Source organism: Apteryx rowi, unplaced genomic scaffold, assembly GCF_003343035.1.
Source record: "Apteryx rowi isolate R43461 unplaced genomic scaffold, aptRow1 scaffold_537, whole genome shotgun sequence".
Classification (NCBI taxonomy): Eukaryota; Metazoa; Chordata; class Aves; order Apterygiformes; family Apterygidae; genus Apteryx; species Apteryx rowi.
This window is the reverse complement of record NW_020450802.1, coordinates 407224-423194: the sequence shown is the minus strand read 5'-3', so window position 1 is coordinate 423194 and position 15971 is coordinate 407224. Positions and strand designations below refer to the sequence as shown.

The following is a 15971-nucleotide window of genomic DNA, read 5'->3' as shown; positions in this document are numbered from 1 at the left end:
AGGACCAATGCAACCTTGTATTCTCTTCCCTCTAAGGCAGCTGAATAGGATCATCCAAAGTAGCACAGGACTAAAACAGTCTTGTACAGTCACCAGCATTAGATTTCTAGATTGAAGATACCATTATTCTAACATAATTAAAAAAAATCCTGAAGTACTCAAAATATCACCATCAGGAGTAAACTTTGAGATCCTGAAACCTTAAAACCTATGTTCATGGAGAAAGAGATGGTACCCTTACTTCTTGATGCAATTGGTCATGAGAAGATGAACATCCTGTCTCTCATCCAGCAGCAACATGGCACCTAAATACCCAATGCGCTTGTCTGTGAATTTCTGAGAGGCAATGAGCTTGAGGCACTCCAACTGGAAAAAAAGTAAATAAAAAGGACAGAATTAGCTTAAATTACTTCTTTGCTAAAGAAGAAACAGTTTGAACCTTTATGTACATCTCTTGGGTCTCTCAGAGAACCAGTCTAAAAAGTATATTTTCTTCCTACTTTGGTGATATGGAAAAACAACAAACAAAGGTTAAATGATCTGCCCGAAGCTCCCACCAAGCCAGAGGCAAAGCCAGAGGCAGCTCCTTTATCTTGAAGCAGCCACTCACTGCTGACCTTCCATGACCTCGGATGTACCAGATATGCCAGAGGTACGTCAGAATACAAAAGCAAAAAACAACATGTTTAGAGACATTCTATAGATCAAGAACGTGCATCTTCCTGTCTCCCTCTTCCACAATCTACCAGAGGAATAACATTCCAAAAATAAGCTAAGATATTGGGAAAACTGCAACCAGCATTCTCCAGGTCTCCAGGTGAAGATTCATAACACATGTCAAGACAGACCTCCAAACATCCCAAACAGCAGACAGCAAAACCAAAGCTAATAGTGCTCCAAACCAGTCAATGTGCCCAAAACACACAAAGCAGACTGGCACATGCACATAACACAGCAAGCACCAAAGTCCAACCTACCTGTCCAAAATGCGCTGGGTAACCCAGCATGTGCATATACAGCAGCTTTGCCACATTTCTGCATCGGTATGTGTTATCTTCCTCTCTGAAGGATGATCGGATAGCAGCACATTCCTTCTGTATCATCTCACGCTCTTCTGCCTGGGTTCTTGCTGTCCGGATGGTCCGGATCAGCTCCCGCAGTCTGATAGGGGCTGGCATCCTCTGGGAGGAGGAAGAAAGATCTGTAAACCTTCTACTGTACCTGATGACTTCATAATCATCTCATATTTTAGCATAAAGAAAATTTATTTCTTATCCCACAATTATAAAAATGGAAGGAACAAGAAAATACAGACCGCTTCAGTGGCTTGGTTAAAATGAAACTTGAAAACCAGAGGAATTCTATGTACCTCTGAGGAATTTAAGTGCTCACATTTGCTGTTCCGCTTTCACAGAACATTACAGACAGAAATTGCTATGCTTTGAGCTGGCTGTCAAATGAACATAACATGACTCCCCACTTGAAATGGGAAGAAAAAGAACTTGGCAATGCATGCTCTCATGTTCACATCTTCTGATTTTCTCCAGAAGTCATACTCAGATAGAGTTGATCACAAAATCATGATGAATTGGGACACAAATCCTTTACAAAAATCAATGCTGCTTAATAAACAACACAAAATTTCAGACAGGTGTTTCTGATATCTATGCCTCAAAAATCCTGCATCCTTGTGCCATGCACAATACTTTCTTACAGGAGTAGAAGTGTGCAGAAAAAAGCAGATGCAAGACCAGTCCTGACAGTGTGGATACATTTCAGAGACTCTTCTTAAAAAAATGCAAGTTGACACTGCCCCTTTATTACACACCAGCCAGAACAACTCTTTCTGAAACAAATAAGCCCATCACATTACCGTCTGGTGGCACTGTGTAAAGACAGTGTGCAAGGAAAGTCTATCCTACACGAACTTTCAGTAGTTTCATTTTACCAGATGGAACACAGACTGAGCTGTCTGATCTGCAGAGCAATTTGTTCTCTTGAATACCCCTCAAGAGAAAAATGGCTAACAAAAGTCGAATTTAAGAATTATGTTCAACAGTTGAACATTCAAGTTGTTATACTCACCAAAGCAGACTCTTGACTTTCATGAAGACCAGACTATGCATGCACCTCACAGTCTTTTTTTTTATGCATGCAAGACTGAAGATAACTAAACTATTCTGATGACACATAAATGTCATACCAACTTGCAAGAAGTTATTCAACATGGCAGTCTGTTACAGTTTTTGTCTGGGTCACCATCCTCCCAAACCAGTGTGTCATTCATTTTAACCACTGCCATATCACAAGACRAAATCACTTGCATAAACGATGCAATATACCGGAATACACGAGGGAACAGTCAGGCTGAGAAGCATACTGAGCTAGTAGTGGACTTGTTTGCTAAAGAAATTAAACACAGCTGCACATACAATGAGTAAAGGTGGCCTCACAGTAAAATAGCTGAGTGATGTTATATAGATCTGGATTATAAACCTGATCTGCTACAGAGTTCACACAAMACACTAAGTCATTTCAGTCAAACCAGGTAGCTCCTCATATTCCAGTTGCCCATCTTCATATCTAGAGCTTGAATTTGCAGAGACATAAAGCATTCAATTTTGAAAATGAAGAGTTGCTCTTTCAGCACAAGGAAACTTTGCCCCAAGATGCCTCAAAGTGAAAGATCAAGATTATTGGATACTTTAGTCCTTAGTCTTGCCTTGTTTCTCCATACATGAAGTTAATAACACTTCCTCACATTACTGTGATATGAAATAAATTAATGCTTGCTAACCTTTCAGATGCTGCACTAATGAGCATCAGAGGAACGGTCAAGGGAAAGTACGAAATCTGTCTTCAGAACAGTATTTGAACATGCAGTAAGTAAGGCCTTTGAATGCTGCAGTCATGTTCTTTCAATGATGCTTGTACAATATTTCTAAAGTTTTGAAAGTAAACGGAAAATGTTTTCCTCCCACAGCTTTGTATCAGTATGTATATGGGGAAATCATTAGCTGCGTGAGACTCTTTAGACTGACAACATGGAGCTCTGCTCTTGAGCCAACAACTCAAGTGATAGTCATAGACCGTGATCTTTCAGCAGCAAGGTAAAATTCTATGATCATGAGAGACAGAACACACAAACCCTGCTGAGAAGCAGGAGCTATGCATTGGAACACGTTTACTGTACACAGCCTGTGGAGATTATAGCTGCTAAATTGCAAGTTTCAAAGGAGCCTGAACAAATCAACTTTTCAAACGTTATTTGGCCAAACTGAAACAAGATTTTCACAGAAGCAACACAATATATCCTTAAAACAAAAGGACAGCCCCCTGCCACTCTTACAGAATTCAGCCAAAACCATGAGGGTTCCAAAACTTCTCAAATAAAAGGCAGTTTAATTCTATTGGTTCCCCTCTCCTCCCATACCCCCCACCTACCCATAATAAAATATTTTTCCTATCCTGAAAGGGCAAAATAGACTTATCTAAAATCCTACAACAAGCCTCTGACAAATACCTCACTTGGGAAGTTTCCAACTGGTAGAGGTAGAGATATAAAAAACTGAAAACGACTTAAAAAATGAAAGCATTGTTTTAAACAGCATGTAAAATGAAGGTAACTGCGTAAAAGTTAACTACTGCAGAGAAAGCTAGAGTGTCAATTTAGCGTGCAATGTTTGCTTCACAGTTGCTGCCTGGCTGCATTGCTCTGTGGTAATTTATTCCTAGTGAAAAGGGATAAAGAAAATAAGTGTATGCTGCTACTGGAGACTTGTTAACCTGCTATCAACTACACCCTAGCACATACTTCAATAACTTGTCTGCCTAGGCCTATCCTTAGAGTGAGCCTTCAGAGCTGAAATTCCGAACAAAACTTGAGAGACAGGGTTTATCTACCTGGGAGGTTATTCTGAAATAAGATAAGATACAATCCCCAAAATTCTGTGCATCCTTGTAACACCACCTGTTTAAGTTTGTTTTAAATTCATCATATCACAAGTGGTTGAATCTACGCTGTAGAAAAAAAAAGAAAAAGTCTTATGAATCTCCTATAAAAGCCATTTTTAATTCAAGCTGAACCCCGATTTCTGTAGTAGTCTTCAACTCATCCTACTAATTTACATGAAGAATGCGGTCTACCAACACTTCACGAGAATTTTCTCTAGTATTTTCTAGCTTAGGAAGGAACTATATCTTTTTGATTACTGAATGTACAGCCAAAGAAGGCGGAAAGCAAAAGATTAGAAACATAATGGTCATACCAGGTCAGACCAAAGCTCCATCCTGTTCAGTATCCAGTCTGCAACAATGGCCAATAGCAGATGCCTAGGGAAGAGTATAAGAACAGGGCAAGCACATAGCAACACTTCCCCAGAATACTCTTGCAATCTCCAACAATTTGCAGCTCAAGAACTTCCAAAGCCAGAAATAGCATCAAATCTTCATCAGATTTGTCTGGTTTCATTTGGAACCCAGGTAAACTTCTAGCATCAACAACATTCTGCAGAACAGAGTTCCACAGCTTGATTGCACACTGTGGAGAACCACCTCCTTCACTTGTTCTGTATTTTCCAACTGCTTGTTTCTATTGATGCTCCCAATTCTTCTATTAGGAGAGACAATAACATTCATTCCCTGTTTAGCTTTTACATGAAACTCATGATCTTATACACCTCCATTTTTGTCTCTCGCTTACCCTCTCCTGTCTGAAAACTACAGCCTCTCACTCACACCCTTCCACAACTCCAGCTTATCTTTGTTACCTTATCTGTGCATTCTATGGTTCTCCTATGTCCTTTTTAAAGGGGCGGGGGGAGGAAAGGGGGAAAGCAAAACTGCACACAGGATTTAAAAGGTGGATGTGCCATTGTTTTATGTGTCATATAAACGTCTTCTACTTTTCTCCCCACTACTTCTTATTAATTCCTAACAATCAGTTTGGGGTTCCGATTGCTACAGAGCACTCGGCTTGTGTTTTTCATAGAACAGTCTTTCATAAACCAAAAATCCCATTCCTGGGTGGCAACAGTCATTTTAGAGCCCATAATTTTTAAGTTCAGATTAACCTCACACACACACACACATACATACACACACACGCACCCATGTGCTTCTCCACTGATTTTGCTCACCCAAACATTTGTTGAAAAATTTGGAAAAAACAATTAGACAACAAAGTAAAAATGCTCTACTGCCAGAATAATCCTCTGCAGTCTGAGGCAACAGTCTCAAAATCATTAAGCTGACCTATACCGACATAAAGAAGGCATCAAGAACCTACAGCTTTGGGAGATTTGGGGTGAAGTTCTCCCTTCAGCAGTAAACCACAATTAGGCTATGGTTTTGCAGTCTAGTTAAGTTGATCTAAATCTCTAATGTTCCTGAGAAGATAGATAGTGGCTATCACAAGTTGAAACCATAACTTTTTTTTTTTAAGGAAATAATTCTTTGCAAACTTTTAGAAAAGCTCTAATGCATAGTTTGCAAATAGACTGAAGTTTGGCAGGGAGTTGCTTGGAAATCAGAAGTCCATTTTGCTCCCACTCTGTATTTTAGGAGATTATAAACTACTGAACATTGATCTCCGTCAGCCTGAGATTTGTACAACAGCATAGCTTTCTTGGCCACGTGCCTGAAACTCATTCTGCAGGTATGCCCATAGAGGACTTCGGCATTTTATATTAAGCTTAGCCCTAGACAACACAAAGTAAAAGGACAGACTGCCCAAGTAGTTTTAGTCAAGGGGAAACAGCACTGAACAAAGTTGCTATATATACTAAGCACAGCTTTTTATGAATATTAATTCTTCACCCTTCACAGACATTTAGGCAAGACTTCCTACCTCACTGACAGGACAGGTAAAATGAAAGCGAACACTGTAGATCTAATATGATTTCACCCCAATGTCATCCATTTTACTGTACTGAATAGAAATGCATAACCTATACTTACAAATGCCCTTGCATAAAATAAACAAAGCAAATAAACAAAGCAAATCACACTGTAAACATTACTTTTTCTCCCCACATCACAACCACAGGAAAACATGCAGAAGCTAGCATTTAAGAAAGCAAACAATTCAAGAATAAATAAAGACTCTTAATGAAACGATAGCTAAATTATGAGKCTACCCCTACTTTACATTTAATTGTGTAATATGTTAACAGGCAGTTAGTACAGACACAGTTCAATTTGAACTACTTCCTAGGAGCAATCATCTCTCTCTCTCACACGCTTCCTGTCTGATAAAAGCAGGACAATTAGGAACTGCTCTGAAGGAGGACATCATATAGTGCGAAAGACAAGGCTATTATTTATTTTCCAACATTCAAAATTTCTCTCTTTGTGCTGCAAATCCATATCCTTTCACCAATATTAAATCATTTGGCATTTTAAACACATATTTGATTTCTTCCCATAAGAAAAGTTTTGCACATGTTCCAATCCACATGACAGTATTTCCTTCTCACAAAATTAATCACTTCAAGAACTTACTCCTTGGGCCTTGAAATACCTTCCCGTGCATACATCTTTCTAGCATTTCAATACTTAGAAGTTCCTATGCAACATACCAGGTTGACTTTCCTTTTTTTTCTTTCATAAAGAAAGGATTCTCTTGTGACCAAGAAATTCTCACACCAGGCATTTGATTTCCGCCCCCAGGAACTTTAAGATTCTTTGCACTCTAACAAACCAGAAGTCTTATCTCATTTTTAAGCTTTGGATTTTTAAAGCAAGCATAAATGGTAGATACTGTAGGTGCCAAGAAATCTGGAATACTTTTGAATAYAAGTATTCTCGTGTCCTAGAACAGATTAACATTTACCTATTACCAACTATTCCAAAGCCTATCACAATGCTAACAAACCTTGAATGTGATATACCTTGAGTAATTCCTGCTGACTCTGTTAAGTATCACTGTACAGAGGACACTGTGCATACACCCAAATAATTAAAGTAATATTGAGAGCTTTCTCACTAATGGACTGCACAATCACATACCTGTTGCCCTGTATCGCTGCAGTACAGGGAGTAAAGCGTAAACTGCAGAGAAAAAAGAAAAGCCATGGCAGGTAAGGCATAAAACTGATCTAACCTAGTATCCTGTCTCAGAATGGGAAGTAGCAAGTGCATAGAGGAAATAAAAGAGAAAGTACATCTCCTCAGCATCTTCCCTGCTTCCAGGACTTACTGCAGCTTAAGAGACTTCCTGACCCAAAGGTAAGTGCACCTCTCTACAGATCTACGAATTTGCCTAATCACTTTTTGAAAGCACTCAAGCTTTTTGTCATTCATACCTGTGGCAATAAATTGCACAGTTTGATTATAAATTTCATGAAAAATGACTATTTTGCTTTATATATATATTTTATATATATACACACACACACACGTACTTCGAAAGTTACAAAAGTTTAGGGAAAACTCTCTGTTTGGCTCCTGTTGAGCTGATATTTTTTATAAAGATATTATAGACAGCTCTAAGATCCCCTTCTTGAATGACAGCTTATTTAGAACCTTTTACTGTGTATTTATCATTATAGTGATTTTTCACCACAAGCATTGGTTTGCATTTACTGACAATGAATTCAGTTCACCATCTTATTGCATACTCTTAGTATCATGAAATCCTTCCATAGCTTTAAATCAAACCATCACCTTACTACTCATTCCTCTTTTCCAAATCACTTATGAATATGCTTAATGGCACAGTTTCTCGGAGAGCGTCTTAATAACCTCTTTCTATCATGAAAGCAGACAGATTTTCTATCCTTGTCTGGCCACCTTTGTTTCTATCCCTTTGCTAGTTATTAATTCACAAGAGGATCTCCCTTGCAAAACTGCACAGTCATGCAATAAAAACCTTTGGTGAGAGCCTCTGCCAAAACTTCTGAAAAAATCCAACCATTTTATAATCCAGACCACACTTACGCATTTACTAATAACTGTCAAGAACCACAGCAGTTCCTATGCTGGAGCTCCTTTAAAAAACTGGCATCACACAAACCACCACCTGTTCCAGTTGTAAATAAAGTGTTAAGACAGCCACACACCAGATTTGCAAACTAAGCAGTTTTGAGTTCCTTTAGAAATACTGGTGAACTTCACTTTCTGTTGGAAATTTGTTATTACTAATTTTACCTTGGGGTAACAAAACAGAGGCCTATCCAGGCACAAAGTCTTTAGGTGTTACTGAAACAGAAGAAATGCATCTATAACTAGTTCTGTTCCATGCTGTGGTATTGGGAAAACGTGTCATAAACACCAACTGAGAAGAACAGTAAGGACAGGAAAATAGATCAGGAAGCTTGCTTAAGAATACAACATGAAGATACTTTAAACAATTTAGCAGTTCTTACAGTTTCTTTTTATGGGATCTCCCAGAAAGTTTGTTATATTTGAAAGACATACTCATACATTGCTTCCACATAACCATCAGCAAATTAGTTCTCCTAAACCACCTCATTGTCTCAGTTCCCACCTCTACAGCATAGATGTTGACTGCACTGGGGTTTTGAAGGTATAATAGTTTAAGTAACTCTGTGACTGCAGTATTATCCCAAGCAGCAGCAAGGTGAATCAAATACGGTCAGTTTTGCCACAACCTACAGAATGACTTAGTAGTTTCTTCTTACTACTCGTATCAGAGGCATCTGCATATACAGGAGTCAAAACTTCCTTTTTGCATACAAAATATTCTTCCTAGGCTCCCTTTAAAAAAGAAAGCTTAAAATTAGCCAGCATCAACTGAGTTTCTCCCCTTCTACACCATCATTAAGGAAGATCCTTATACGACACCTCCACATAGATTTTGCAAACCGAGCAGCAGAACTGCCTGATACTTATTCTGTCAGTATTCACTTATTTTCACTTCTTTCACCTAATACAAGTCACGGAATCACACAGAATGCTTGAGGTTGGAAGGGACCTCTGGAGATCATCTAGTCAAGCAGGGTCACCTAGAGCACGTTGTCCAGTCACATACCACTACAATGCTGCAAGCAACCCTCCATCAGGTCAGGGACTTTCTCAGCCCCGGGCCGGGGGGGAGTTGTGCAACTCGAATCTGAAGTTAAGTCTGAAGTCCTCCTACATTAAAAAAAATAAAAAATAAAAATAAAAAGTTACCCATATCATGCCTGCCACATCACACTTTCTTTACCGCTTAACTTAAGCGGCTCCTGACTTCTTACAATACAGAGCAATGCTAACCACACACTGGTCAGCATTTTTCGCTTCCCATATTAAAAAAAATGATTTAAGAGAAAATTACCTAGATTTTGACTATTCTTTTGGCCAAAACTAACCAAGTTGTGCCTTAAGAGCCACATGCTGCTAACAAATACTTCAACTACAGCTCTTATGTCAGTGACTACATCAGGTGACAAGCATCAAGATAGTATTGACGCAGGATCTGCTGAGTAAATTACCAGACTGGGAGAAAGCAAGCCAGCAGGTACTATTGAGGAAGGTGCTACCACTTCATTCAAAGACATACCTGCACGCACAGCTCAGACACATTTGATGAGGGGGCCCAAGGATGTTTGAGCAGCTATTTTCATGTCTTGCTTGTTAGTCACTCCCAGAGCTAAGGTTAGCAGCATAGGTCTCATGGTCATCAAGCAAGCCAAGTTTGAGGGGTCAAAAAAGCTGATCAGCCTAAATCCAAGCCATCTGTGCCAACAAGCCAAGTTTTATGCAGGTATCACAGGATTTCCTAAAACGTTGTTCAGAACCTCAATTTCACTTTTTTCTTAGAAGATAACTCCTTTAGCTTCATGAGGTCCATATATTGTTACACTCAGTAAGGTGACCCAATGAGTCATCAAAAACACTTCCTGTACAATCAATCCCATGTTCCTCTGGATGCCTCTTATTCAGGGGGCAGACTGTAATTTAATTAAGCCCATAAACCTATCATTTGAAGCAGCATGATTGCAGGCCAGAAGCATGCATTTTGCAGACTTGGTGGAAAAGCCATCAGAAGAGGCAGAATGGAAGCAATGAGAAAGTTAAATGAGTATTCCTACAGGATGGCAAGCATCTAATTTACACAAGCTAGCAAGTACTTTTCATGTTGGTTATAAATCAAACCAATATGTACTTGCAGATCATAATGTACAGCTAAAAAAAAAGAAAAAAAATGCAGGAGAAGACTGCACTGGCTCTACTTTTCCTGTTCTTTTCTGGAAGAAATACACATAAGTGTTCTCCCCTCCCTTTAGTCAAATTAACTTTAGGCATTCCTTATATAACAATTTTTCTAGAATTCAGACTGATTACAGGAGAACAGTAAGAAATAAAAACAATTTTCAGGTACACACTGCCAAGCAATCCGTGACTGGAGACTAGACTCACTGAGCATACTGACAAGCTGTAACAGAAAGGGCACAAGGTCTCTCATGTCCTCCATGGATATACAGCCAGTACTCTAGGAAGCTGCAGCATAGTGAAAGGCACCAAGAATGGAAGAGGGTTCCAGCAAGGCCCAAAAGATGATTTGACAAATATTTATGATTTTCCTGATCACATGGACAACACACAGAGTACCACAGCAGGGCTCTGCCAAAGCAGTGAAACAGTAATGGTGTCGAAATCCCACTGGGACTTGAAATAACAACCATGCAGACTTCACTAAGAGAAGGAATTAGGGTTATACATCACTGAACAGATTATTAATGAGGGTTGGAACAAAAAATACTAGAAGATTATAAAACCAGAAGATGAATGGGATTAAACAATTTAGAGCTAAGAACAATTAAAACACTTACTTAGTGACCTACTCATTTTTGACTACACAATTTCTGTCTTGAAATCAGAATGTCTATGAAGTGTTTCAAAGATTTTAAAAAGTCAGCTTCAGGTAACAACTACAAAACAATCAAATACCAAACTGCCAAGAACAGTGAATTTTTAAGGGCTTCTCTATATTRCAGAAATTAATTTATTGTACAAGATGACTGACTTACTAGCAGAGAGAGGACAAGCACATTGTCTGTGAATAACAGACCCCAAGTTTAACTTCAGCTGGCTAAAAGCAGCTTAGAACCTCCCTCTAAGTGGCAGGTCTTGTTTTTCAGGATTAGTTAACACTTTCCCCCAGTGCAGCCATATGTGTTTATTCTTTACATATTAACATAAATGACAAGGCAAGTTTTAAAAGTAATTACCTCTTTCCTCATTTTGTTTACATCAGTAGTTTTCCTCCACCTTTTCTTTACTAACTGCAAGCTCTAGAATTCAGGGATGGTCCCTGAATACCTGGAAAGAACCTTGAGGTTAATATTTACAAAATCTGGTAGGGTCAAACACATAACTCCTCCACCTCATCAACTCTATTCTCTTCTCATTTCCAAGGCCTTACCCTTTTGTGTAACCTACTATCAAGGCCAAACTGTTCTGAAACATGGTGCCTTTACAAAATAAATAAATAAAATTAAAAAAAATAAAAACCACACCTTTTCTCAGCTTTTCTTTCTACTCTTTGGATTGCATGAAAGGTGTTAGCTCAATTATCTTCCCTCTGTTGCTCATGAATTCTTCCCCTGAACAAGTAAATAAGGCTTTCTTTCCTTACCCAACTCATCTTATTAAACTATGTACAAGTGAAAACATTTCATTATTATCAGGAAAAAAAATAGAATATAAATATTAAAAACATTTAGTTTTATTGTAAATGGTTATTTTCTCCCTATTCTATAGTCTTTTAGTACTTAAGCTTGTGTTGTTTCAAAATTTCAGTTTTTACTCAACAGGTCACCATGCCAAAGAGATTTAACTATAGAATCTTGCTAAAAATCTCTCTTAGAACACCATAATACTCAAATATGATTGATAACCAAATAATTTGTATTATATTTGCAAGCAGCACCCAGTATTACCAAAACTGCACATGTAAACAACTCTCAAGTGCTTCAGCTAAATTGTATTCATCTACTAGGGACTGTATGTAAAGTTAAAAGGACTTACAATCCTTAAACATTCAATTGAGTTGAAATCCTACCCTCTGGAATCTATTTAGAAATGTTAGCATATCTCAAAATATTAAAACTACATTTKCAATATAGTAATAAAATGTATCAACCTTCTTAAGCAACTTCTTCTTCTTTTTTTTTTTTAAGTATCAGCCACAAACATTTTTAAATTCCATTATTATTTACTCTTGAATTCTGGAAACAATAAGGTATAAGACAGGCTGAGGCTCATGAAATCATTCATAGAACAGCTTCACCATTTGGGGGAATGCTTCTCAATTTTCAATCCAAATAAGATACGCATCTAGTCAAAGCTCCTGCTGAAAGCAGTATTTCTGAACTTGGCTCATTCTAAAAAGCAACCCAAGACTGCAGAAGCATATATTTTCAAACAATCTAAAATAGACAAATGAAGCTGCTGCACCCCAATTCATGCATAAGCAATCACACGCCTCAAGCAAAAACAGCTTTTGGGAAGTTGCATAATTAAAGCCTGACCYAGCTCCCACTGATTTCAGTAACAGAACTCCCCCACTTGCTTCAGTAGAACTTAATAAGCCTCCTGTACAGAGATGGGAAGAGGAAGACATGTCTAGACTGCATGAGGGGAATTACTGCAATGGTTAATTAAAATTGACTGATGGCCTCATCTCCACACTGCTATCAGTAGGCTTCACACTACTATCAGACCCTTCAAAAAAAATTATACACTGGCAGCAAAAACAGAAGTGTAAATACATACTACAAATAGGGATGAAGTTGTGAAAAAAAATACTAGAGGTACTGGTATATTGTTTAGCGCTATCAATATATATACAGGAAATGGTAAACACACAACCAAGGAGCATGGTCACCATCAAGAAGGACAAAGGCAACACAAAGAGTTAATAGGAAAAGCAACCAACCATGCAACATTCAAAGTGGAAAAACAATCTCTTTTGACAAATAGCTGTTTAATAGAACAGAGAAACCTGTAAAGTAGAAAATAAGTAACGCTGAGAAACCAGAAACAAATTAAGGGGGGAGGGAGTGTTGAAATACAATATGATAATAAAAGGCAAAGTAACATGCATTACACAAAGATAACGTGGGGGAAAAAATGAAAAAAAAAAACCACCTAAAAACAAGATCTGAGAGACAGTCTCAGAGGAAGCGATGGTACTATTTCCAGTCACATTTAAAAACAAGAAATGTAGCACAAGAGTATTCCAGAGGCAAAAGTCACCATGCTGTTCAGAAAGTGAGGGGAGGAGGAGAGCATCCCTGGCCCTTACTTGTCAGGTGTCTCAACACCCTTTAGTTTGAACAAATCCTATGAGCTAGCCAAACCAAACACAGCCCTAGCTCTCTTTTTTCTTTGCATCCTGCAGCTACGCCCCAACAGAATTGAGTGAGATTAGGTGAGCACTTCTGAGGTGGTTTCCATTTCTGCAAAACAGTACATATACCCCAAATCAAACAGTTCCTGAACTGGCTTCAAAAGATTCATTGAGCTTTCAATCATTGCAAAAATTATCCTCTAACACCTACCAAAAGAGCAAATAAGTATTTCTTCTTTTTTAAAAGCTAATAAATCAAGTGATGGGAGAAAAGTTAACATGTCTACGTAGCTGATCAATGTGATAGACAATATAGATTTCCTGGCTTTTGCTCCTATACTTCAGTCATGTCTGACCTGCATTACTTCTGTCTCTCTCATCTGCTTCCAGCTTCCCAACTATCTTTATCTGTAAGGTAATCCAGTTATTTTATTTCCGGTTCAGTCTCTTGCAGAGTTAAGATTTCCAAAAAAGAAATAAAATCTTCTGCTTGCTACTACATTATGGAAAAGAAAAAAATTTCTTTACAGGGTTAATGCCAAATGAAAGATGAGAGACAGCTTTTTTTTTTTTTTAAACATGCATTAATACACACTGTTATACCTTCAGGTAACTTCTGCCATGTCCTAGGACGTTCTAACCTTAGATTGTACCTCGAGCATATCTGCCAAACTGCAAATAAAGCTAATAATACTATTTGTAATATTAGCAGAGATTCATTTGCACTCACACTACAATAACTCTGACCTTTGAGTAACAGCAACCTGGGCTAGATTTAAATGAGACTCATCATATATTTACTTTATCAACCTCAAAACCTTCATCCAACAAAGTAATACTACTACCAGGATAGATTAGACCCTTTTCCCCAGAACACACCGAAGTATCATCTAGAACAAATTCATGTCACTTTCAATCAGAAGAGTTTTGCTCTGTTATTAAAAACACAAACAAACAGCCCATCTCCAAAGCATAGTCTGAAGTTATATACATTGCCAACTCAATAAGAACATAAATATTCACACAAAAAGAGGCACAAGAAGCTTTCCTGAATGAGTGCTGCTTGAAGCAGCTAAGGTTTTTATTATGCCTTACACTTTGAAAGGCAGCTTTCCAAATCTGAACTGCATTAGCCAGTGCAGTCTCTGTCTGCATGCCTTTTAACAGAGAACTTTGATTCCTTTGTTGCAGCTTACAACACTTCAACACCACTGTGTGACAAACTTACTGATAACATTAGTTTACCCTGATGCTAATTCAAAGCTCTGTACACAAAGAAATTATCAAGAATCAGAACATTTTATCTTCCTTAATCTCTGGCCAGGACACAGCAAGAAAAGGTACTGAAGGACCTGTCCACTCTTACTGTACCAGCTTTAGAAAAAAGTCAGATTAACAGAAACAGTAAAAGAAGAGAATGCTCTTCTTCCTTCTATCAAACAAGGAGGAAATCTAAAAGTTATATTATGCATAGAAGAGAGAAAAAATGGATCCCCTTGCAAAAGAATCACCCCATCCTTTCTTTCTCCTTTTCAACACACAGAAATTTAAATACCTTCCTCCTTCCTTCTCTTGCCATGGAAGAAATGAGAGAAGTCTACACTGCATGCTGCCTCAGAAAAGCAAAATCTCTTGCCTTCACTGAGCTCTCAGGTATCCAGTAAAGTTTTCAACTCCCATGCCAAATACCACAGTGTGCATGAGCAGGCAAAAGAAAGAATTTGGCAGGAGAGTGGGACATGCAAATAAACAAAAAAGGAAATGGGCATATGAAAAACAACAGATACACATTATTGCAGAAAAGCAAAACAGAAAAAATAAAGCTATCTGTGCCATTTTAAATGTAAGATTCTAAGGCACTATACGGGAAAAAAAAAAAAGTCTTTTGTTCTGTTTAAGGTAATAGGTGTCAAATATACTTTCAGGCCTTGCACGTGAAATGCCACCCTTCCAAAGGCTTTCACTAGGATTCCATGCTGTTCCATCCACATTTCAGGCATCAGAAATTAAAATTTATTGCTAAGCTTAAAAAAAAAATTACAATGCAACAAAATACACAATTATTCTGTCTGCAGACTTTCAAAAGAATGCCTGCACACATCAAAAATGTCAGAAAACTATAGCCAGTCTTACGGTTTGGGAAAGGAGAAAAGGGGAAACAGAGAACTCCACCAATCTTCAAGAATGGATGTGAAGCTGTCTTTAGTAATTGATTTTTGAACAACAGTAGTCTACTACTAGCACAAACCTATGTTTGCAATTTACTGCAAGTACCTTTGGCCAGAAACCAGACGTTTTTGCCTCTATCAAAACTTATGGAACTATGAGAGTACGTGCAAACACCGTCAGAATGACACAGAGAAACTAACTGCAATGCCTTGGGCCACTGTGCAGCACAAGTACTAAAAAGCCAGAGGAAGGACAGATGCAAACATCCAAGCTCCTCTTCAGACGCCAAGAGCCTCCGACACGAAGTCACATCGTGCTTCCCACCGAGGGAACTTCCACAGCAGTTCTGCGCTTTCCGCTGCGGAGAAGTTGTGCAAGATTTCCCGAGTCCCAGTCCCGGGGGGAAGCAGAAGAGCCAGCACCGTCTTTGGAGCAGGAAAAAGAGACAGGCCCTCGGCAATGCTGCCCTCCACCTCGGGCGGCAGCCGGGTGTAGGGCGAGG

At 38.5% G+C, this 15971-nt stretch overlaps 1 protein-coding gene across 9 annotated transcripts in view; it reads right to left on the bottom strand.

Annotated features, from left to right (window-relative positions):
- Positions 1 to 15971, bottom strand: part of AP1G1 (adaptor related protein complex 1 subunit gamma 1) — a 47716-nt gene that overhangs the window by 31273 nt on the left and 472 nt on the right. For 7 of the 9 annotated variants that reach the window (XR_003255933.1, XM_026081054.1, XM_026081055.1 and 4 more), the window contains 3 exons: positions 4269 to 4332; positions 978 to 1181; positions 242 to 366 (listed from right to left, as the gene is read on the bottom strand). Coding sequence is in view for 8 of the 9 variants with exons in the window: in XM_026081054.1 (XP_025936839.1) it covers positions 242 to 366; positions 978 to 1181; positions 4269 to 4289 (350 nt within the window). In the remaining variant the exon portion in view is untranslated. Of the gene's footprint in view, positions 1 to 241; positions 367 to 977; positions 1182 to 4268; positions 4333 to 8992; positions 9097 to 15971 lie in introns of those variants that run through there. The other 2 variants (XM_026081059.1, XM_026081058.1) reach the window with 2 other exon arrangements.